At 40.2% G+C, this 25875-nt stretch overlaps 1 protein-coding gene across 1 annotated transcript in view; it reads right to left on the bottom strand.

Annotated features, from left to right (window-relative positions):
- The window catches only part of Alg14 (ALG14, UDP-N-acetylglucosaminyltransferase subunit), a 129413-nt gene that overhangs the window by 79712 nt on the left and 23826 nt on the right, over nt 1-25875 (bottom strand). Inside the window, exon 3 of the mRNA XM_004635700.2 lies at nt 1018-1149. Within this exon, the coding sequence (XP_004635757.1) occupies nt 1018-1149 (132 nt within the window). The remainder of the gene's footprint in view (nt 1-1017; nt 1150-25875) is intronic.

Genomic DNA, 25875 nt, shown 5'->3' with positions numbered 1-25875 from the left:
ACCACTGTCTTCTGACCTTTGGTGTAGAGCTTAGATAGAGTTATTACCTTAGCACCAGGTCTGGATCTACGAAGTTCAGATTCCTCCAGGTGGATATTGCTTTGATCTGGCTGCTGTGCTCCACTTGTTTCTGCTGCAGCTGTTAGAGTTAAAGCCTTTGTGTCTCTCTGGGAAGATGTTCTGCTCCTGAATCAGCTTGGTGGGTCTTGCCTGTAGCCTCTTTGCAGGGAGTTCTGCTGAAGGGTTCTGCACTGGGCCTGCGCTCTGGGTCTATTCAGGATCCCGCAGCCCCGGGCAGTCTCTCTCCCTCGCTGGACCTGTGCTCTGAGTCTTTTCAGGATCCACGGGCTCGGGTCGTCTCACTCACTCTCTGGACCTGCGTTCCTGGTCTATTCCATATTACTTTGTTAAGTGAAATTCTGCATCACTTGTAATTTTTTCTTTTTTAATTCTAATTTGTACTCTCTTTAAAAAAGAAAATAAATAAAGACAACATAACTCAACATTTTTATTGCTAAGGAAAGTAAACTTGAATACAATGTACTCTAAGTTTTCATCTTTCTATTTTCTGTACTGGTTTATTATGGATACCTGAGTGTATCTACAGACATTCTGTTACTGTATACCATATTTGGTAACAGACAAAAAAAAAAAAAAAGATCATTTGAAAGACAAAGAACTGACTATTTTCTGGTTGATGAGCACAACATGTTGGCTGGAAACCAGGTGAACAGGCACAAAGCTGGTTAAAGACATTTCTGTTAATGTTTATCGTGAGACAAATAGAAGAAAAGGGCAAAGTAAGAATTCGAGTTACAGAAAAGGAAGGCAAAAAATACTCACCTTTTCCAGAAAATTGCATTTAAATGACAAATTTTAGCTTAGTTTAGTAAAAGGTCTAGTACATTGCCTGGCACACTGATAAATGGTAGTTTTTAAAGAAAGAACAAAGTGTGCTACCGTGCTAATGAGAGACACAGAGGGGAGTTACTGGCCCTCTCTCTGCAGTGGCCTTACCAGATCTGGCCTCACTCGGTGAACGAGGGGAAAGGAGAGCCACATGGAGTGCAAGGTGCTGAGCACGGACGAGAGCCAGGACTGCTGGACCTCACGGCTTCGTGGAATCCGGTGAATGTAGCACTTGCTAGCCTGGAGAGAAACAGCAGAAACCCATATCAACCGGGTCACTGATGCCAGAGGTAAACACAGTTAACATGTGTACAAAGAGAAAATGCTTTCTTGTTCATTTCTTATTTTCATGCCACCCCTTTCAAAATTAGCGTTATAAAATCTATTTTCATGATTTATCTAACATTCACATTATTGGCTTATGACAGAAAAGCTCCCACGTATCATTCAAAAACATGCTAAAGTAGGTTTTGACAGTAAGTTTCTATACAATATGGGCAAAGAGCTTATAAATCAATGCAAAGATAAAATCACAACAAGATGTGCAAAGAAGGTGGATATTTGCAAACAGAAGACATATAAATAGCTAAGAAACACAGAAAGATGGTTAATAATAGAAGAAAGCAGTCATTTTTCATTTACCTAACTAACAATGATTGTAGCTATTAGTAGCTCTTAGGAGCTGTTGAAGATGTAGGGAAGTTAACATTTATATTCCCTGATCAGATACATTGGTACAACTTTTTGGAAGGACAACCTGGAAGTACCTGTCAGAATTTAAATGTGTCTATCCTTTGATCCAGGGGTTTTGTTTCTACAAATACAACCTGCAGATTTATCCATCTACCGATTTACCCATCTACCCTCTGTATCACCGTATATATTTGTAGAAATTGGAAACATTAAATAGTCTTCAACAAGTTCATATAATAAAATATATGGAGGTGGCTGGCCAGATAACTCAGCAGACTAAGGCACCTTAGGCAGAGCAGAGCGGCTGGGGTTCGTCTAGAACATGCTGTGCCACCCTGCCCCCGAAGCCTGCTGAGAAGGCGACTGAGCTTCACCTTACCAGGCGTGCACCTGTAATCCCACCACTTGGGGGGCTGAAAACAGGAGAATCACTACAAGTCTGATCTATGTAGTGAGACTCTGCAGACCTTATACTAAATACATTAAAAAATAAAAAAATTGAAATCTGTTTAAAAAAATATGGAGGTATATTAACATGACACACATGTCTATGAATTTATATAGAAGATAGCACATTAAATGAAACTTCTAAGTTGTAGGACCATATCTTTAATATGACTCAGTGTCTTAGCAAAAAACTCACGCATACTTTTTATACACATATGCTTTTTATACATACATACATACATACATACATACATATATACATTAGTATTTGCATGGAGAAAATCTGGAACAAAAATGCTGTAAATTATAGATAAGATAGAGGATATTTTCATTTGGCTTGTTATATACATCCACGTTTGAAATTCATAAGAATATATTATTAGTTTAATTATCAAAGAAACCAATACATCATCCCTGAATCAAAGTTCCAGGTATATTAGTCATTTATTGCTATCTCAAAATTTAGCAGCTTAAAGTGACAAATAACTACGGTTCCTCACAACTTGTAAGGGTCAACAATCCAGGAGTGACTTGGCTGGACTGGAATGTCTTGTGAACTAGAAACCAAGTTGTTGGCTGGGGTTACAAACAACTCAGGACATGACTAAAGCTGGAAATACACTTCCAACACTGCTTGCCCATATATCTGGTAATTTAGTGCTGAGAGTTAGCTGACAGTTTGCCACAGGAAACTTTTACAGAGCTATCTGAATGTTCTCATCAACAGCTTAGGGGCTGAGGCTGGGTGGAGGCAGCAGGTCACTGGGGGCAGGACCTGGAAAGGTCTTTCTGCCTGGTACCTCCCTTCTCTCTGCTCCTGGCTGCCATGAGATGAACAACTGCCCTCCACAAGGCCTTTTTACTGTGCTACTTCTGCCTTGGAGTCAACCAACCACAGAACGAAACAGCCAAAATCAGCCTGGATACTTTTTCCCCACTAATGAGTGAGTGACTAAGATATGGATCCAAAGGCTTATGGTACTTAACACTGAACTAAAAACTAATACTGGGTAGTTTCCAAATGACAGAACATATAGGAGAAATAACTAACCAGAGTTAAGCTTTTTTGAGGTTTGTGCATACTTAATTTGTAGTGATTATTAGAGATTATTAATTTAAAAATCTGTAGTAGGACAAGAAGTACTACAGAGCCTAAGATCTGTTCTTAAAAACCTTTCAGGTCATAATGTGTGATTAGGAAAGATGATGCATGTAACATACCTGTATTATGCAATATTCTCCATTGATCTTTGAGAAAAGAATCATTAATATTTCTGCATTAAGCTATTTTTCCTCTCCAATTGTTATGGAATTTTGTTTTATTTTTTCATAGAAATAAATACTTTTTCATATTTTTATTAATAGCCATTTGTATTGCATTAAATAAAAATATAAAACAATTTGAAGTGAAGAAAAAAATGTGAATGGGCCGGTGATAGCTCAGCAGACTAAAGCTCCTGCTCAGGCAAGCTCAGGCAAGCGCAGGGACCACGGCTTGATCCCTGGCACCACGTGCTCTGCCAGCACCCCATGCATCCAAGCTGCATGGTGAGACCGTGTAACAATGAAATACATTAAAAAAAGAAAAAATAAGAATATTCATAGGGATAAAATCAAGGTTTTGTTGTTAAATAAGTTTGTGAAAAACTTTAATTTTTTCCAGTTTTTAGTATTTCAGATAAGGAACTATGCATCTTTATTACAAAATATATTGAATCCAATAAGATGTCAGGTCATTGTGATTATCATGAGAAAAATAACCCAGTAGGGTTTTTTAAAGTTTCTGGATATTACTTTCATCAAATTTTGTGACCTGATCTCAAAAAGTGAAATATTGTCTTTTTTGTTTTTAAAAAAGGCATGAATATTTATCATGTTCTTTCAATTTTTTTCTTAGGGCTGTGAGCACACAACTTTGTAGAGAAGCAATGGACAACGTATCTGGACTATATGTACGCAGTGTCCCTAGAGAACTAAAAGGTGCTCAGACTCACTTTGGTTCTTCTGAGTTCATCTTAGCTCCAAGGAGGAAAATACTCAGGTTTGGAAAGACGGGGTGCTAGTAAAGACAGCTTTTCTAAACCTGGATATGGAAGAAGAGCTACAGACTCTTGGCTATACGGTGTCACCTTGTATGGGAGTATACAAAGGGCCTACTACAAGCAGCCTGAATAAACCAAGAAAATGGGTTTGGGAAGTTCCAAGTCATTCTCCCCGAAGAATAGAGACGAGAGAAGTCAGGTTCTAGATGGAAAGTATGGGGCCTGTAAGTAGTAAGCTGAACAAACAGGAGTGAGGGTAAGACAGTAAGATTAGTAACTGAAGCCCAATAAACTCTCTTTTAACTCCTGAGCACATCACTCAAGCCTCCAGACTAGACGCATAGCTGGGAAGGGCTGTGTTAGTTCCACCTGTGTGCTGGAGCTGGCTGCACCAACGATCACGAGCCTAGAGTGACCAATCACTCACTTGGCCTGCAGAGCATGACTCATTTACACTTGTTGTCTCAGCATAATCACAAACAGTGCCCACCCTGCTTTCAGAAGCGCTCCAATAAAAATAAAAATATATACTTATCCACAGGGTTGGGTAAAAGTAGCTTTTTCCAAGTTAGAGGGAAGAATATTAATGCAGGACAGCCTAAGAGTCAATATATGTGAGAATCTGCATTAAGGACAAGGTCTCCATCTCAGGAGGACAACTGGAGTAAAGTCAAGCTTGAAGTCCCCACCATGAGATGAACATTACCAGCAGGGGTCAAGGGAGGCCACGTGGTGTCATTCTCAGGCTTACTGCTCTAGGGAAGCCTCCACCATCAAATCCCACACAAGTCTTTCTCACATTATTTAAATGTAATTTCAGATAATTGCAAATCCTACCAAGAAAAGATTACTCTCTAAATTCAAGCCTCTCATAATTATAGTGATCAGTTCTCCTCAAAGGCTTCTTTCTGGACTTATATCACGCGTAATCCACAGAAGTGGGGCCAGGGTAACTGACGTCCTTCCTGTACTTCCTATAGCAAACACCGAGAGCCTGACCACAACAAAATCAGGAAAGTGTTTTATTTTACATAGTTTTAGAACATAACCAAATGCGCAAAAAGATTAATGGGGGGAATGATCAATAGAAGCCTGTATTTTGGTCTTGACAAAAGTTCTTTTGAAGACAAAGGAACAGAACGGAGATTCAGAGAGTTACAATTTAGGCCTGACTATGGCAGTTGACTAATAATTCCTGAGAGTTGTGGCATCTAGGGAAATTCAAATAACGGGAGTCTGCACAGCCTTACAATTTTTCTTCATCTTGTGCCTTTCCCTTTGGGAAACTGTGTCTGATTTTCTTCTATAGTGGACTGAAGGATATAAAGATGTCCCTTACAGAATTTTATCACCCCTCCCACATAACCCACTGTTCCTCAGTAGTGGTCACATGACCCAAGCATGGTCTTCTTTTCCTAGATTCTTAAGGGGGAATTCAAGGGAAAAAATTCCTCCTTTCAGGTATCCTATGGGCTGCAAGGCTAGCTTTCAATCCGTTCTACTGAGGCTAAGAAATATATACATATATATTCAGTGGGCTTTTTGACAATAACTCAAAACTGAACTATCTTATTTACTAGAAAAGACAAGCTACTCCTGCATTTCCAGGTCAGAAATCACATAAGTGGAAAAGTAGCATCTATCAAAGATTTCTTGCACAGAAATAAACATTTATATGGGGACTGGCAGAGATGGGAAATAAGGGGGTCAACTCCATTTTTATGGCTTCCAAAACCTTTCCAATACTCCATAGCTATCTACTTATTAACGTTCCTGCTATTTGTACTCAACAAACATTTGTTGAATAGGTAAATGACTATCATTATAGCCTCTAAAAGTCCAGTCTATGGTCTGTGCTGGGGAAAGGAAATGGCTGGCTCTTAACCTCATATCTCAGGGTTGTAAGCGACCAGAAAACTCTATCTCCTCACTTCCCACATGACAATGCTGGACTTTCTCAATGTGGCTGTGCAGGAATCTGACTCAAGGTCTTCCATGTGTCTTGAAACCTGTGCCTGAGTCACCATGCCACAGACGCTTCTTCAAGCTCTGTGCCTCACCCAGCTGGAAAAACTTCCTCTGGAGTTTATTCCCTCTATCACATTGCTGTAATACTACCCTTGCTGGCTTGTGTCCTTTTCTTTCTTTGTTTTTCAGCTTGTCTATTCAGTATCTTTATAAACTCAAACCCAGAGAGCTTGTTGTCCCTCTTTCCTCGCCTACTTCTCTTTGTCCTGTGTGTCCTCTTCTACATTGTAGGTTTGGGTTACCAGCCCCATGTACCACTGTTACCAATGACTCCCGGCCCCATCTCTTGAGCCTTTCTGGAGAAAAACCACAGTAGAAATTTCCAGACATTTTCTGTTGAAACTTAAGCCCCAAATTCCTTCTGCAAGCTCCACTGTTTTGCTATTACTCTAGCATGGTGGCCAAGCTACATTATATGGTCATGGAAAGGATATTTTATTTGTGGAGTCCTTTCTGTCCAGCTCAGTATGTCCTGAATATGTATATCCCTTATAGTATGATTCAGTCTCTCTCATACATACCCAAAAAGGAAGACTTCCTTTATCTACTTCCTTTCTCTTCTTAGTGAACATTTTAATGTCTGGGCTTCCTAATTAAAAAGGTCCAGGAACCATGCCTTATAATATTCTATACACCCACAGGGCCTCCCAATGTTCCCTATGCATACGTGATTGATGTATGTTAAAATATGTAGTGACAAGATAGACAGGAAAAGTAGAATGCTAAAAATAAAGCTGAGAAATAGATTTTCTTTTTCCAGGCTTTTGGTTTGTCTGAATTACATGAAATACTAATACAAATAGTATATGACAACTTTAAATTTCAAAATATACTCCAGAATTACATCACTTCTAAAAGCCACAAACATATCTGGCTTTAGATTTGTGAAAACTAAATAGAGGTTTACGGTGAATTGGATGGAAATAATTCCACCAAAGAATCCAGATGGCATCATAAACCACAACAAAGCAAATTGAGTGGTCTATGAAGTCATTCTTTTTCGTTACCACACACTGAAATGTACAATACATTTATTATTTAATGAATGCCACATTATTACAGAATCTTGGAAACAAGACAAAATTAAAATGGTAAAATTTCATTTAACAAAAAACAGTTTCAGCTTTCAGATGTATTTTCAAAATGTGTACTGGATGGTTCAACCAATCATTCCAAAGACAAAATGACCAAAAGTTACCACAAAAAACTTGGACATGCATGTCCTTCCAGTGCCTGGTAGATACGTACTTCATGGCAGTGATGAAGTACCATAAAGTGACTCACGCATGGAAGCTGGGGTTCCAGACTCAGCTAACTGATAAACAGCTCTGGCACCTTGAGCAAAACAACTTTTAGAGCTCAGGCTTCTACTGTGAGACAAGAGAGCTGCCTCTGATCAAGGTGCCTCAATCAGCCACCATGATCCACAACTGGCTTTCAAGGCTCACTTGTCAAAGCCAAGTGAGGCTTGCAATCTAGCTCCTTATCAAGGCCTGGAGCCACTCCTGGCCTCATCTTTTTCAATGTATTTGGTACAGAGCCTTACTACACAGCTGGGATTCACAGTGATCCTCCTGTCTTCAGTCTCCCCAGGCGTGCACCACCATACCCTGTCTTGCCCCCAGGGGTGGGGCTGGTGCAGCATGTGGTGCCAGGCATCAAACCCCAGTCCCTGTGCTTGCCTAAGCAAGTGCTTAGTCTACAGAGCTATCTCACCAGCCTGCTCCTGGCCTCACCTTAAAATGCTCCTCTTACCTTTGGTTTCAGGATTCAAAAAAATAGTTTGTTTCTGAAAATATTTTTGCCCATAATTTTATTGATAAACAAATAGCAATGAGACAGTTTCAAATCAAATTGGTAGGACAGTTTCAATAACTAACACATTGCATACATTCTTCCTAGTGATTAATTGCTGTACAAGATGCGGACATGATATCCTACTTACAAACACCATTAGAACAAATCACTCTATTCACTAAGAGTATGTAACTATATATCTATCCTAACCACTTTGAATACACAGATACAAAATGGACATTCATCTGTATACCCTTTTTTTGTTAAGTTCCTCTATTTGAATATTATAGGTGTGTAAACTCAGCAAAATATTCTAAAAGAGTCCAGTATCCCATAATAGTATTGGATCTTCCGCTTGACTGGCAATGTCAGAAATTGTTGACCTGAGTCCCCTACAGCTCATCATAACAGCATGGCTTTACTTCTTATATTTCGTTTTTATACTTTTCTTCTGGATGGTTAAGACCAAGGTAAAGCAGGACCTATGCAACAAGAGTTGTAGCTTTTGGATCTGACAAGGTCAGTGAAATCCCCTCAGGATTTATCCTGAGATCCTGTACCTCAGATTGTAGAACCTTTGTCATTGTCACCCATGTGGATGAGTCATGGCCATTGCTTGGCCAATGTGTTCTCTGTGAAAGCTTGAGAGAATGTTTTCTCTCCATGTGACTCTCCTTAGGTACACCACTCTACATCATCAATCACTTTCCTCTTTGGCCTCATAATCTCCTTGATCAGAAAATTTGGGACACTACTGAGTTACATGACGTTACAGTACAAGTTCTCATATGTCCTGAGTCTTAATTGACCTTAGAAGGCTAGGGCCAAAATGTTGGCTTTCCTTGCAGCCCTCCTCTTTCTCTAATTTTGGTCTGCAAACTTAGTTTGTTAACCATCCAGAAGATAAGCTTATTGTTATTACCATATAACTTAGGCTGTTAAGCTTAACCTCACTATCTGTCTGAATATCAAACATCTTAGGCATAATATGGAACAGGTATTTTTCATCAAGTATTGATATGTTGAACTTTAAGTCCCTACAGAATATGATAAAAAAAAATTTAAAAATTAGAATATATTTTAAAAATAGGCATAAAGAATTATATACTTCTTATGTTTACACATAAGTCCAAAAATCTCACCATATACAACCTTGAAGCAGGAGAGTCCCACAATATTCCTTATCCTGTCTCTTGCTTTCATTCACCACCCCCTTCTTCTTGAACAACCATCTACCCGAGAGATAACATAGCAGCAACTGGCATGTCATGACAAGCAGCCCGTATTCAGAAGACCAGAATGACAGGCACTCCAAGCATGAAACTACTATTACAAATTGCCATCTTCAGTGCAGTTGCTTAGTTCACAGGTGTCAGTATATATATAGTTAGTCAGGGTGAGAATCTTTCCAATTAACTGCTAGATTCAAAAATCTTCTGAAGAATCTCAGGATCATTGCCTTGCCCATCTTCTACATATAACTGTATGGCTTGACTGTTTCTGAAAATATTATAGGACTTTTGTCTGAAAGATTTTTAAGCCCTTTATAGTGAACATTTGTTACCTTCTTTCTAGCTATTGTGGTTTGGGATTTTGCAAAGAAAACAATACAATACAGGACACATTTATAAGATTATTTATAAATCACCCAAGGAATTGTATACAAGGAGTACAGGAAATCTGTCTACACACTAAAGACTGAAGAATCTAGCTGAGGGCCTGGATCCCACAGCAATGTTCTGCTTGAGTACTGCTGAAGGTCTAGAGCCTACGACAATGTCTCATGCAGGCCTATCTCATGGATCTGCGCTGGGAAGGCCCAAACGTCAGTGGCAGAAGGTACTGCCAGCAGGAGAAAGCTGTGCTAGCAGGCTGAGGGAACTGAACTGGAGACAGGAAGTGACACTCAAAGAAAGAACTAGAGCCTCCGCTAAGCAGTGTGAGGTCCCAAGCTTCTCTGACAATGGGGAAAACTGAGTTCCCATCAGGAAAGCCAGGGTGACAAACTTCTCCAGGAGACTCAACATGCACCATCTTCCCCTCAGAGCCAGAAAGCAATGCTCAAAATGAGGACCAGAACTCCCCCAAAATGAACTGCAGCCATTCTCAGGGACAATGAGGTACCAAACCCCTCTTCCAACAGGAACAACCAAGTTCATCAGGAAAGCCAGCATGACAAGGTCCTCCAGCAGAATAGCACAGGAGAACCAGCGGCTCCTAACAGCCTCTCCAGTGCTGCCTCTTATGCAGCTGGCAGCAATTCTCAGATGGGCCTCCCACACCCAGCACCATGCTAGTTCAGTTCAGCTAGGGGTAACAAGTTGACCACTAGTTAGCAATCTACTACTCCAGCCCTACTGATCCTTCTTTTGACAACACCCCAATTTTCCTCTGGGTAACTCATTCTGTTCACATCCTCTGCCAGATGGACTTGGTGTAGTTATCCCCTGCTTCCTTCACTTACTACCCTAGCTCCAGGGGTAGGCCTGGACTAACTTGAGCTACACCAAGGCTTTTGTTGTTTACATGTGTGCTACAGTTGAAAAACAATCTTCCTGACATCAAAGTAACCATAGTTTTACTTGAAAATAGTGACTATTTCTAGCCATGCGTGGCTGAATGATAGGAGTGTAACATAAGTGGAGAACATGGGGAGAAAGTATTTACTGGAATTTCTGAAGAGGATTAATCTTTTCCACACAGGCTATAAAAGACCCACCTCTTCCTCAGGCAGTCAGGCACAAGGCCATAAGCCAGGTTTTTGCCACCCTAAAGGGAGCACTTGGAGCTGGGAGAGGCAGTACTGGGGAGGCCTAAGTGGAGCTGCCACTGCAGAAGTCAGAGCAGAAAGACCCTATCATTACCTAAAAAAAAAAAAAAAAAATTGTGTTTATGATTTACATACATTAATTTGTTGATGACCCCATCATTACTGATACCTCTGGGCAGCTTAACCATGTCCTATCAGAAACAAGACTTCATTGTTCTTGTTTTGTAAGGTGCCGCTTTCCCTTAGCGGTACCGTGACAATGCTGGATTTCAGAGCTACACTCTTCACGAGCACTGACTGGCCTGACACATTCACTCCCTGAATGTCCAGTGAGCACCTGTCAGGCAGTAGGAGCTTGAGTACACAAAGCTAAGTGAGGCACTCTCAGGAATTCACCATGGTTTGGCTGGGCAACAGAAAATATGGTAACTGTAAAAGATCCACCTCCCCATTTCCTGTTACCTACCTTTGATTTTGTTCTCTATTAATGTTTTGGGTTTCTCATATAAGAAAAACCAAGATCTTCCGCAAATTGGACGGTGACTATGAGATGGAGGAGGGTGGGGGAGGAGAAGGGGCTAGAAGAAGAAAGAGAGGTGTTATGTACACAAACCAGCTTCCCACTCTGTCCTGCAAACATGCACTACTGAAAACAGGAAAAAGGAAAACTTGTGACGTGCAACCAAAAAGATAAATGTGAAACATAATTATTAAATGTCAGCAACATGAAAAATAAACTATACTTTGCTAAGCTAGATTTCTTAGAAGTGATATTTGTGAGGGCTACAAAATTTATGAAGCTTGGTGAGGAAGTGTCTTCCAGCAAAGAGAAGCAACACACTCAGAGAAGAGAGGCATGAGAGCACATGAGGCACTGGGGACCTCTATCCTGGCCTGTTAGAAGCAAGGTAGAGAGCAGCAGGTCCTGGAGAGCATGCAGAAAGGCCTGCAAGTCTGCACAAAGGGGTATTTGAAGGTAAAGACAGCGTGGAGCCTCCGAAAGATGCTTACCAGAGGGACTGAAGTGATCAAATCTGCTTCAACAAACTGCAATTCTGACAACTCCAAGAACAGACAAAAGGGATGGGGACGTGACCTGAGGAGGGAAGGCACTGGAAAACACGGAAATAGTCAGCAAGGCGATGCTGAGGCCTAAAGGTCGGCCCAGCATGAAGGTGGAGGTATGGAGGTGGCAAGCGATAGGGGAGGAATTACGGAAGTGGGAACGTTGAGGTTTCCAGATGGTTTATCATGTCCCAGGGCAGTGGTGGCAAACCTAAGGCATAAAGAACTTGAGGTATGTGCACTCCCCAGTGGGCTGTTTGTTATCACTGAAAGCTCTAAAAGGTTCACCATCACTACTCTAGGGAGAGAACACAGAAGAACAGGCTTGGGATATATCATTACTTCTTATGATGTGGTTTCAAGTATAATTTTGTGAGTCAAGACATATTCTCTAAGCACAAAATTTATCAATGTTAGAAGACACACATAGGTGCTTCTCAAGTTGAAATGAGATTTGACTTAGAATTGGGGCAGCAGGTTGACCTAGCAGCTTGGTGTAAAGAGAAAAAGAACTGGGAATCAAGGAAGACAATATTCAGCATCTGGATTCTACAGCGGCAAGGCCTGGAGCGACAGCCTTACCACCCCTGACAGCTCAGCCTTGAGGGCCAGCTATGGGATCAGTTGACACTTCCTGATCTCAGCCAGGCCTCTCTGACAGTGGGACACTGAGGTCTAGACAGGCTGAAGTGCTCCTGGTGACAGAGCTGGTGATCGGCAGGACCCATTTAAGAAGCCCTGAGTCACATGACACTTCATCAGTCATTATGAGGTGAGCACCCATGGATGCAGGGAAGAGTAAACCCACCAAGCTCCAGGCTTCCCTTCACATCCATAACACGTTTAGCCACTGAGTCATCCTCACTAAGACTGGAAGGAAGTCATCAGGCACAGCCTCAAACTTTTAGTCCTTGGGATTATGGTGTGCTTGGTGTACTGTACCTACAGAAGCATCTTCAAGAGACCAAACAGCTGCTGTCTGAGCCAAGTAAAGACATAGGGAATTCCCCAACAGGCCACACCCTGATTCTGTAACAATAAAGTATGTTTATGTTCACAATGTAACAGTTATTTATTTCAGTCCAAACACTGGCTACTAGGAATGTCATTCATTTGCTTTAAAATAGAGAAACAACAATAATATATTACACATGTTACTGCTGCTTTTACAAGGATGCCTTAGTTCTAGAAATAGAGGAGGAAATAATTAAGGTTTAGGTAGGAATTTAAGAGATTAAAAACTATGTGAAATACTTTAGTAAGCATGTCTAAATCTACCTGATACACTTTCTTTTTTTTTTATTTTATTTTATTTTTTTTATTTCTCAACAAATAATACACTGCATATATTCTTCTTAGTGGTTAATTGCTGTACAAGATGCGGACTTGTGATCCTATTTACAAACACCATTAGAACAAATCATTCTATTCATTAAGAGAATGTAACTATATATCTATCCCAACCACTTTGAATACACAGATACAAAATGGACATTCATCTGTATACCCCATTTTTTCTAAGTTCCGTTATTGAATATTATAGGTGTGTAAACTCAGCAAAATATTCTAAAAGAGTCCAGTAGCCCATAATAGCATTGGGTCTTCTGTTGTGATACACTTTCAAAGACATCGACATATCCACTGAAACAGCTACATCAGGATTTCTACTGCAAAAATTTATATTTCCTTATTAAAATATTTCACTCATTTAGACTAGCTTTCTTTCAAATTATTTTCACTTTTCCTATAACTGAATATAGCTAAGGTTCATTAGAATAAGGACAGAAGCATACATACATTGGCCATGTTATAAACTGTAAGTTAAAATGAGTTATAATGCATAGTTTACAAACTGAAACAAAACCTCACAACTGCTATTCTATTGTTTACAAACATTTCTCTTAGAACTTCTTGGGAATTGAAGACTGACACCAAATGCATTCAGTGTAGAGGTCCCAAGAAGTTGTACACGGCTTGTTTTCTACGTGAAGTTAGTGCCCCACCTTGTGGAAAGCAGCAGGCAGTGGAAGTGGAAGCTTGCCAAGTCGGTTTCAGAGGTTCTGTGGGGCAAGTCCTGGGGCCACAAAACTGTAGTGATTCACACACAAACCAAAAATACAAGCCCCTCAAAAACAAAAGCAAACCAGAAGAATTCCTATTTATTAAAACAACATCAAAACATTTATGCTTCCAAAGTACAGTTACACTAGCCTCAAAATATTGGAGACTGTGCTATCTGGGATCTCTAGTCGATAAGTATTTCCTATCATCAGTAAGCTATCACTTCCATTAGAGCAGTAATGATCTAAATGCCATTTGGATACCCGAATGTGACTCTTTCTTGCTCTTTCTGGAGTTTTCGGTATCTTTATCATTAGTTTTTAAAATGTAGATACTTATTTTCTAATGGCTACAAGTTAATTAGAGTAAGGATAGTTGTTTTAGTTTGAAGGTCATGTCCTTCTAGTTCTGGGAATGTATCCTGGTTCATCAGTTTGTTTTGAACTTTTCTCCTGTTTCCTTGTTCTTTCTGGTTAGTAGACCTTCAAAATCTAATTTACTTACATAACTTTAGTTTGCTCTATTTTTAAATTCTTTTTATGTCTTGCATCAGTGTTTTTAAATGTAATCTTCCAAATACCTTGTAGATTTTTTTCATTCCTGAAATCAAAATATTAATACCCCAGTGCATATCTAGATTTAAAAAAATCATTCTTTTTTAAAGGTTATAGCTGTCCTCTCTTTTCTCTGCAAATACCTATTTTAAGCACCCCTGCCACACACACACACCCTTCACTGCCCTTCTTTCCAGATTCCTTTTCTCAAAGTTCCTTTTGCTGATTGTAGTTTTGGTTTCTCTATGGTACAGGCATTCCCCATATCACTGGCAGTCTGTAGGTAGTGGTTCAAGCCAGTCATTTCTAAGGGGGAGGAGAAAAGACTCCCATCCCACTAGGCAAGGTCTGAGCACAGTGTGAGGTGTCATGACTAGTGACAGAGTTGGGGAGTGCACGCGGTAACCCCTAGGAAAGGAGGCCAGCATTGCTAAACATCTAACACCACACAGGACACTCCCCCCAACACAGATTTATGTGGCTCAAAATGTCAACAGTGGCAAGGTTGAGAAGGACCAGTTCCTATGAATGAATAAGGCATTAAAGGTTAGACTGCAAGCTCTATGTTACTGGGCAGGGCCTGTTAAAGAAGAAAAATAGTCACGATCCATGTGTCAGAATTCACAGTTCTCTTCTTTTTGGCAAATCAGTTTCTTCAAAACTAATGCCCAATTTCTTGCCTGGAGGATATAAATGTAGTACTCTGGTAACTGATACAGAAATGGATCCAAGTATTGATACATGTTGGGGGGCAGAGTAGGCATTTACTCCTCTAAAGCCTACTTTCAGGGCACTATTTCACATCATTCTCAATTTGGCTTGGTGCTTCCAAGGACAAAACCTACTAAGTTCCATCTCTCCGGGGTTAAAGCCCTGTGTTTCCACCTGGGTGTCTAAGGGCTCTGCAGGCAAACTCCAACCATGAGGCCTGTTTTCAGCACACCCTGTAACCTGGCTTCAGAGGTACTGAACACTTGTATTGTCTCTTATTCATGAGGATTAGTGCTGCTCAGTGATACTTTTTTTTTTTTTTTTTTTTTGTGGAACTGGGAATGGAACTCAGGCCCTTGCGCTTGCCAGGAAAGCGCTTATTCCACTGAGCCACCTCCCTGGCCCCTCAGTGATATTCTTATTAACTAAGTCTTAAGGTTTCCAGTATTCATACGATTTCCAACTGCATTAATAACTTCTTGAGGAAAACAAGCATATCCTTTTCATAATTCTTCTCTCTCTGTTTTTTTTTTTTCAATGTATTTGCAACAGGGTCTCACCATGCATCTTGGACTCCTAGTGATCCTTGTGTTTTCAGCTTCCCCGCACTGAGATTACAGACATGCACCACCACACCTGATCTGGGTGGTCAGCTCAGCACACCCTGGGGCAGGGCTGGCGTGGCATATGGTGCTGGGGATCAAATCCCAGTCCCTATGCTTGCCAGGCAGGTGCTTAGTCTGCTGAGCTATCTCGTTGGCCCCATACTTGTATTCTTTATAAAACTCAATATACATCTGTATGCAGAAACTACTCAATCAATGTCAACTTTTGATTTCAAAAAGGATTTTACTTTGGAAAGCAACTTATCTCAGACAAAGAACAGTATCTGAAACAAAATACCAGAACTGCAACCTCAATAGAATATCTAGTTAAGAAAGCCTTTAAGTTAGGACTTTCTCAATGGGTATGGTGGTGCACATCAGTGATCACAGCTATTTGTGAGGCCGAGGCAGGAAGATCACAAATTCAAGATCAGCATGGATGACTCAAAGAACTAGTCTTAAAATAAATAATAAATTTTTAAAATCTTGTAATTATTTATGTATTTATTTATTTATATATTTGGTAAATGGTCATGCTACACAAGTTGGACTTGTAGTGATCCTCCTGTCTCAGCCTCCACAGCACTGGGATTACAGGTGTGCGCCACCATACCCAGTTCTGGGTGCAGCACCAAGTGCCCAGGGTTCCAGGCCCACACAGCACACAGTACTGCGGATCAAACCCAGGTCCTTGTGCTTGCCAGGCAGGCACTTAGATGATCCAATTATCTCCCCAGCTCCAACAATAATAATGATAATAAAGCCAGGTTGTAGCTCCGCAGTAAAGCACTTACCTACTATGCGCAAAACTTTCTCCAAGTGGAAGAACTACTCCCATGATATAAAAAGCTTTTCTAAATTGAAAAAAGGAAAATCATGCCTATCAATAACACGTGACACTTTCCAAAAGAGAAAGAGAGAAAGTCTTCTTTCTCCATTGATGACGAAGCCTTTCTCTATGCCCCCACCCTCCTACTAGTGTGTAGCACTAGAAATCTCCATGCCCTTCTAAAGTTCCTCCTCAACAGACTGCAAGTCCCAGTCTAAAATCTCAAAGTTCAGAAGTGTGCTGCCACCTGGTGGCAACACAAAGAGATGGCGTCGACATGGTCTAGGATGGCTGCGAAGGAAAAAGTTCAGTACAATAGCGGGAATTCAACACACTGAGGGACTTCCAGGAGCAGTTCTGCACTTCTCTTGGGTAGAAAGAAAGGGCAAGTGAGATGGAGAAGAAGGAAATGGGGAGATGCAGAAGAAGGAGAGAAAGAGCAAGTGAGTGTGCTGGACTTAAGAAGGTTCTGAATTCCCATAAGGACAGCCTGAGCAATCGCTGAGTGCCACGAGTATCCAGGTGTATAAAGCAGTACAGACACGCTCAAAGACAGGGACGCCCCGCTTAGCTATTTCCCAGGATCAGTGATGGCGAAGCAACTTCATTCTTAAAATTGCTCACAGAAAACACTTTGAAGTCTTGTTTGATTCCTTTCTTTTCTTCAAATTCCATATCTAATCTGCCATATTTTAGAAACTCAACTTCAAAAACATACACAGAATCAACTGTTTCCTTTCTGCTCCCACCCTTACTTGTGTACATCACAGAATCTCCCACTGGATTCCCTGATTTCAATCTTGTTTATATGTAACGCAGCAGCCACAGTGATCTGTGTGAGCAGCGGTCACACGAGTCACTCCGAGTAAAGCCTCCTGCTATTCCTCACAGCAGGAGGAAAAGCTGAACATGGCCTGCACCGCCCGCTGTCACCGGCCCTTCCCACCCTCCCACCTCCTCTCCTCGTCATCTCTCCCTCTACTTATTCTGCGTCAGACCCCGACACACTGCCATTCACCCACACTCAGGCTTTTCGGCAGGCTGTTCCCTCTTTCTGAAATGCTGTTTTCTTAGCCATCCCCATCTTTTCAAGGGCTTAGAAGCAGCTGAAACTTCTGGGCCAGCAAGATCCCCACTGCCAGCCTGGGTACAGCCCTCTCACTGCACTGACGTCTTCCACCGAGCCTCAGCATTATCCTGTTCCGTCTGCATGTATGTGCCTTCTCATCTGGCTCAGCTCATACACACCATGATGGCACAGGGTTCCTGACTGGCTTTGTTCACGGATGCCCTGTAAATGTGGAGAAACTGAAAATATGAGCTTTTACATTTCTGATATGGCCTGCAATGCCCTCTGTCATCTGGGCCCTGGCTGCTGATCTTTTTCCACTTTAGTATGTAAGGTAGTTTTTCATTGTTTTTTTTAATGGTTAATGCTAGCATGTATGAAAGTTACAGAGGGGAAGTTACAGAGGTGTGCATATTCACATTGCATTTGAGACTTTTGTAACTTGTTACCTGTCTTTCTTGTTTCTAGGTACAATTATAGAATATATGACTTTATTTCTCTTTTAGTTTTAATATACGTTATTTTTACCTTAGGTGGAAGGTCAAAATATAAAATATGACTAGATACAGTTATTTTAGTTTTGATTTTAGAGGTAATGCTTCTTATTGGACACTGACTTTTGGCTCTATATATACTTTTTCATATTAAGGAAATCACTGGAAATGTTAGAATAATGGATTATTTGTGCAATGCAGTGTTTCAGGAAGCTAAATGTGGAAATCCCCATGAATGTGACTCAGAGAAAACCAGGGCCAGAAGCAAGGGCAGCAATTACAAGGTTTCTATATAACAGGCCTCTCAGTACTCAAACTACTTAAAAATATGAATTGAAGACATGGTTTTTATTTGTAGGCCAAAAACAAACCCCAGTTTTGGGTATCTATTACATTCGTTTCTACCCCAGATGTTCATACTCTCCTAATTTCTATGAGTACAACAAAACAGGAATTCTACAGTCTGCCAGAATGCTACGGTAAGAAGGGGTAGACAGATCCTTTAATATTAGCAAGTTATTTAACTGGAGATTATTTGTTTTTTATGTTTTTTCTTGATTAAAGTAGTATCCAGACTCCACCAGGAACAAGCTGCAGGACCAGCAGTCAGCAAGGTACCGAGGGCCCACTCCACCTCGGTGGGCCAATGGGGCCTAGCGGTCCACTCGGACTGGCCTCAGCTGGAAGGAGCCAAACACAGCAACGAGACCCAAGCCAGGTCCTGCCAGTTCATTCAAGTTCAGTAGATCTAGACTTGGTGTGCTCAGGCGAACTGCTGGGCCCAGCCAAGCCCAGACCAAGGCCCAGAACTACAGGAGCATCCTCTCAGCACTGAGGTGGCAGCACGTAACGGGTGAGCTAGTCTGCCTGGAACACTCCAGGTGCGTGAAGGAGAGGTGCCCAGACAGAACTCAGGAAAACTAATTTAAATACAAATTCCCAATTTAAGATCTGCTTTGTTATACAGCTATAAAGTTTGCTCTATGGTCTCAAGTATAAACCCATTGTTACAAAAGTTTGTCAATTTCTAAATTTCACTAGCTGTTAGTAGTGCTAAGTGTACTAGTATAAATAGGAAACCATATCTGCCTTAACCACATGTTTTTCCTTTGGTATTAATATCAAGATGGGCTTGGGTAATAATCTCACCAAAGCCCTACACTAAAGGACAGAGGACAGTTCCAAATGGAAACCAGTATCTTACTCTCAATTAATATAGAAGGCAAAAATCAGATCAGAAATAATCTCATAGGTAAGAAAAGAAATGATAACTACAATGAAAGAATTACTAAGTGTTTCTAAAGAAGACATGGACAGAAAAATACAGGACAATAGAAAAATGATGGAAAGCTTGAATGAACAATATAGGAAAGAAACAATGCATAAAGCAGATTCAAAGAGATATACAAGAAATGAAAAACTCCATCAAAAGTTAGCAAAACCAATTGAATGAAAGTGAAGATAGACTTTCAGACCTTGAAGACACTGTTGCAACTAGTGAAAAGGTAAGGAAAGATCTCTTAAAAACAAGTAGGATCCAGGAAATAATAATTCAACCACTGCAAGATGAACAACATAAGATTAACAGGCATCTCCCTGGCTCCATATGCCGTGCTGGTCCTGCCCCCAAGTGCACTGTGCTGGCGATGGAGTCTGGGCGTGGTGGTGTACACCTGTAATCCCAGCACTAGGGAGGCAGAAATCAGGAGGATCACTATGAGTCTGAGCTGTGTAGTGAGACTCTGCACACACACACACACACACACACACAAAGACTAATAGGCATAAGTGAGAAAGAAAGAGGCAACACACATGACATAAAAAGAAAATGGGCAGAAGTAATAGCAGAAAACTTCCCAAATATGGGGAAACAACCTGACATTCAGGTAACTGAGGAACATAGAACTCCAAATAACATCAACCCAATTAAAACTACACCTAGACATATAATAATCAAGATTCCAGAAATTCAACAAAAAAATAACATATTAAATGTTATGTGAGAAAAGATACATCACACTTAAAGGAAAAACCATCAGATTGGGCTGGTGAGATGGCTCAGTGGTCTAAAGCACCTACTTAGAACAAGCTTAGCAAAGCACAGGGACCACGGTTCAATCCCCCAGCACCACATGCCAGCCAGCCCCGCCCCCTGGTGGGCTGAGCTGGCCACACACATACACACACACACACACATAAATAAATAAATAAAATTTAAAAAAAAAACATCAGATCACACTTAAAGGAAAACCCATCACATTTCTCCTCACAAACCATCAGGTCAAGAAGAGCATGGGGGGAAAAAAAGAGGAAAAAAAAAAAAAGAAGAAGAAGAAGAAGAGCATGGAGTGAAGTAGTTCAAGTCCTACAAGAAAACAAATTCCAACCTAGACTGATACCCTGCAAAACTCTCTTTAATGGAGTTTAATGGAGAAGTGACATACTTCCATGACAAAGAAAAACTAAAGAAATTCATGATGATCAAACCAACCCTATACAGAGTACTAAAAGATATTCTAGAAAGGGATCAAAATACCGACAAGTCCAAGAACAACAGAAAGAACCCACCAAACATGGTAACCTGTTAAACACAGGAGAAAAGTAGGGAACCAAAAGCAGGAAAATAACATGACAAAAGTTAAGTCAATACATATCAGTTGTAACCACCAACACAAGTGGACTCAATTCACCAATTAAAAGAAATACACTGGCAGAGCTGATTAAGAAACAAAATCCAACAATATGCTGTATATCAGAAACACATTTAAAGGTCAGTAAGATAGCTCAGTGGACTAAACACCTGTGTAGGCAAGTGCAGGGACCAGGATTCAATTCATAGTACCACATGTCATGCTGGTCCCGCCCTTGGATGCTCTGAGGCACACACCTGTAATCCCAGCACCTGGGAGGCTCAAAATAGGAGGAACACTATGAGTTCAATCTGTGTAGTGAGACCTTGTACCAAAACAAACAAACAAACAAAAACAACAACAACAACAACAAAAAACCCAACATTTAACCCATTAAGAAGCTTATAGGCTGAAAGTCAAAGGATGGAGAACAATACTACATGCTCCAGGAACTTAGAAAAAGCAGGGGTAGCTGTTCTGTTTGCAGACAATCTTAACTTCAAACCAAGAATGATCAAATGAGATTTAAAAGAAAAATGTCACTCTATACTTGTTAGGGGAAAAATTCAAGAGGAAGAGATAATAGTCATAAATATGTATGCACCAAATATAGGAGCACCCAATGATATAAGATAAATTTTAAAGGACATGAAAAATCTAATAATCAATATTACAATCTTAACAGGGAACCTTAACACCCCCTTATCTTAAGCAGACAAAAAATTAGCAAAGGAGTAGCAGAACTGAACCAAGCCTTTGAACAAATGGACTTAGTGGATATATACAGAGTATTTCTCCCAACAACATCAGAATACACATTTTTTTTTTCTGTATTTTAGGGAACAGTCTACAGGGTATTCAGGGTCTCACTCTTAGTTCGGACTTGCAGTGATTCTCCTGTGTACAGACTCCCAAGTGCTGGGATTACAGATGCCCACCACCACTCCCAGTCTCAATTGCTGTCTCAGAGAGCCCTGGGGGCCAGGCCGTCTCGGCAGGCCCAGCGATCGAATCCCCAGTACTCTGCTTGTAGGTGCTTTAATCTGCTGAGCTATCTGGCCAGCCCAGAATATACATTCTTTTCAACTGCACATGGGACATTTTCTAAAACAGACAACAAACTAGTCCATAGGTCATGCTTAGTATATGCAAGAAAACAGAAATTATCCCATGCATATTATCTGACTACAGGGCAAGGAAACTGGAAATTAATGACAAAAGAAACCAAAAAAACTTCATAAACATATGGAAATCAAATTAACACCCTCCTCAGAAAACAATGGGTTACAGACAAAATTAAATGAGAAACTAAATAATATCTACAATCCAACAAAAATCCAAACACAACTTATCGGAATTTGTGGGATACCATGAAAACAGTTCTCAGAGGAAAATTTATAGTGGTGAACTCACACATCAGGAAAACAGAATGAGAACAAATAAATACCCTCAAGCTTCTAGAAAAAGAGCAAACCAAACCCAAAGCCCAAAGACTGAAGGAAATTATACAGATTAGAGCAGAAATTAATGCAATTGAGACAAAGAAAACAATACAAAGAATTAATGAATCCAAAAGCTGGTTCTTTGAAAGATTAAATAAAACTGAAAAAACCCCTAGCCAACCTTCTCAAAAAGAGGAAAGAAAAAAACTGAAATTCAAGCTATAAGAAATGAAAAGGGAGAAATTACTACAGATCCTGTGGAAATTCAAAAGATCATCAATAGCTATTTTGAAAATCTTTACTCTCACAGCACAGAAGACAAAGAAGAAATGAAGAGATTCCTAGATAGGTACAAACAGCCAAAATGAATCAAGAAAATATAAAAACTCTAAATAACCCAGTATCAGTCAATGAAATTGAAGATGTAATAAAAAACTTACCAACAAAGAAAATCCAAAATCCTGATAGATTAACACAGAATTCTACAAGAAATTTAGAGAAGATTTAATCCAATACTCCTCAAACTCTTCAATGAAACTGAAAAGGAAACAATACTCTGAAAATCATTCCTGGAGGCAAGTATTATACTGATACCAAGACCAGAGAAAGATTCAGCCAAAAATGAGAATTACAGGCCAATCTCCCTCATGAACATAGATGCCAAAATCCTCAATAAAATACTAACAAATAAAACACAGCAAATCATCAAGAAGATTATACACCATGACCAGGGAAAATTCATCCCAGGGATGCAAGGATGGTTCAACATACACAAATCTATAAATGTAATAGGTATAACAATAGAGCCAAATCCATAAACCACATGATCATCTCAATAGATGCAGAAAAGGCTTTTGACAAAGTCCAACACTCACTCATGATCAAAGCCTTACAAAAAATTAAAATAGATGGCCTATAACTCAATATGATAAAAGCCATCTATGACAAACCAACAGCCAACATAATTCTAAATGGAGAAAAACTGAAAACTTTTGCTCTCAAATCAGGTGCAAGACAAAGATGTCCTCTATCACCACTCCTATTCAATATAGTTCTGGAATCATTAGCTAGAGCCATTAGACAAGATAGCGAAGTAAAAGGTAAGAAAAAAGTTAAACTATCATTATTTGCAGATGACATGATACTCTATTTAGAAGACTCAAAAACTCCATCAAGAAGCTCCTATAATAAACAAATTCAGTAACAAAGCAGGATATGAATTCATCATCCAAAGTTCAAGAGCATTCCTCTACACAGATAACAAACACAATGAGAGAGAAATTAGAGAAATAATATCCTTCATAACATCATCCAAAAAACCAAAATACTTAGGAATTAATCTAACAAAGGAAATAAAAGAGCTATACAATGAAAATTACAACACTCTTTAAAAAGACATCTAAGAGGATTTCAGAAAATGGAAAGATATTCCTGACTCCTAGATAGGGAAAACCAGCATTGTGAAAATAGTCATACTCCCAAAATTGTTTATACAGACTTAATACAATCACTATCAAAATAACATCAACATACCTCACAGATCTAGAGAAAACATTCTTAAAATTTATTTGGAACCGGAGAAGACCTAGAATAGCAAGGACAATCTTGAGCAACAAAATCAAGGCAGGAAGCATTACAATCCCTGACTTAAAATTATACTACAAAGATACTATGACAAAATCAGTATGGTACTTGCAAAAAATACAGACCCAAGGATCAATGGAACAGATTAAATGATGCAAATACAACTACAAACACACTTAGCCATCTCATTTTTGACAACAAGGCCAAACATGTTCACTGGAGAAAAATAGCCTCTTTAACAAATGACTCTCCACATGCAGAAAACTAAAACTAGACCCAGGTCTATAATCATGCACTAAAGTCAAAATGGATAAAATATCTAAACACCAAAACAGAAACACTAAATCTCTTGGAAGAGAAAATAGGTGGAAATATTGAAAACATAGGAGTAGGCAGATAGTTCATGAACAAAAACCCAACTGCATGGGAAATACTGCAAAGAATCAGCAATTGGGATTTGATCTTATTGAGAAGTTTCTGCATGTCAAAAGAAATCACCAACAGAAGGGCCAGCCAAATAGCTCAGTGGATTAAAGTGCCTGCAAACAGGTGCAGGGGCTGGGGGTTTGATCCCTGGGCCTGCTGTGCCAGCCCCGCCTCCAAGGCATGCTGAGACAGCAATTGAGACTGGGCGTGGTGGTGTGCCTGTAATCCCAACTCTTGGGAGGCTGTAAACAGGCATATCACCAGAAGTCTGATCTAGTAGTGAGACCCTGAACACCCTGTAGACACTTTCCCAAAATAAAATAAATAAATAAATAAATAAATAAATACAAACAAAGACAACCCACAAATTGGAAAAGAAATTGTAACCAAACAATCACTCAAACGACTTCTCTCTAAATTATATGAAGAACAAAAACAAATTCAGCCCCCAAAATTTAAAGACCCATGGGCATGTGAGATGAATACAAACTTCTCAGAGGAAGAAATACAACTGGCAAATAAATACATGAAAAAAATGCGCCGCTGCCGCCGCCGCCATTGCAACCCCAGTCCCAGGCAGTGGCCGTGGTGGGCGCGGCGGTGGACAGCCAGCAGATGGTTGCGGGCATGGGCTTGGGCAAGGACTTGGGTGCCCTGTACGCCGCCGCCAGCTCAGCCTGGGTGGCCACGCAACAAAGGAGCCACCCAGCGATGAGCCCCGGCACCCCTGGAGCAGCGCTGAGCAGATCCCAGGGCAATCCAATGAACCCAATGGTGATGAAGAGACCTCAGTTGTATGGGATGGGCAGTAACCCCCATTCCCAGCCACAACAGAGCAGTTCCTGCCCAGGAGGCTCCTATGGTCCTCTAGGTGCACAGTGGTATCCTCTTGGCATACAGGACTGGGCCCCTGGGGCCCTGGGAGGCATGCAGTACCCGCAGCAGCAGATGCCACCTCAGTATGGACAACAAGATGTTAGTGGTTACTGCCAGCAAGGGCAACAGCCATATTATAACCAGCAGAAACAGCCCCCGCATCTACCATCCCAGTCCCAGCAGAGGTACCAGTCACAGCAGGACATGTCTCAGGAAGGCTATGGCTCTAGATCTCAACCCCCTCTGACCCCTGGAAAGCCCAACCATGAAGACTTGAATTTAATACAAGAAAGACCATCAAGTTTACCAGTAAGACATTAATGTGCTGATTTATAATGAGTTCAAGACTTTTCAAAAGAGATATTGTTTTTATCTGTTCTACTTTAACATGAAAAAAGAAGTTTCTAGATTTCAGATATACTTTATTAACTCCTAAGAGCTTAATTCTTAGGAGTGTTATATTTATGGAGAAGTGTGTTTCATCTATAGATATTTCTTGCAGGGTGAACATCAGATAAAAGATTTTATTTGACTAGTTGGTTTGTATGCAGGCAGGTGTTGCTGTTGTGCAGTTGAGTTTGTTTTATTAAGGTTTTTTTTTTTTTTTTTTTTGTGTGTGTGTGTGTAAAGATACATGTCAATAAGTGTTGATACCTGAAAGAATTTCAAAATTCTGCAAAAGACAAAAATGGCATTATATAGTGTTACTACTGCGTGAATCATTTCTCGGACTTTCTATTTGTATTAGGAGAAATCACTCAAAAGGAAGTAATTCATTTTAAAATTTAACAGTTTATTTTACAAGTATTTCCACCAGCAACTTGTTATTGGAAAAAAAATATA

Source organism: Octodon degus, unplaced genomic scaffold (assembly GCF_000260255.1).
Source record: "Octodon degus isolate 3935 unplaced genomic scaffold, OctDeg1.0 scaffold00074, whole genome shotgun sequence".
Classification (NCBI taxonomy): Eukaryota; Metazoa; Chordata; class Mammalia; order Rodentia; family Octodontidae; genus Octodon; species Octodon degus.
Note: the sequence above shows the minus strand (reverse complement) of the source record. Positions and strands in the feature narration are given on the sequence as shown.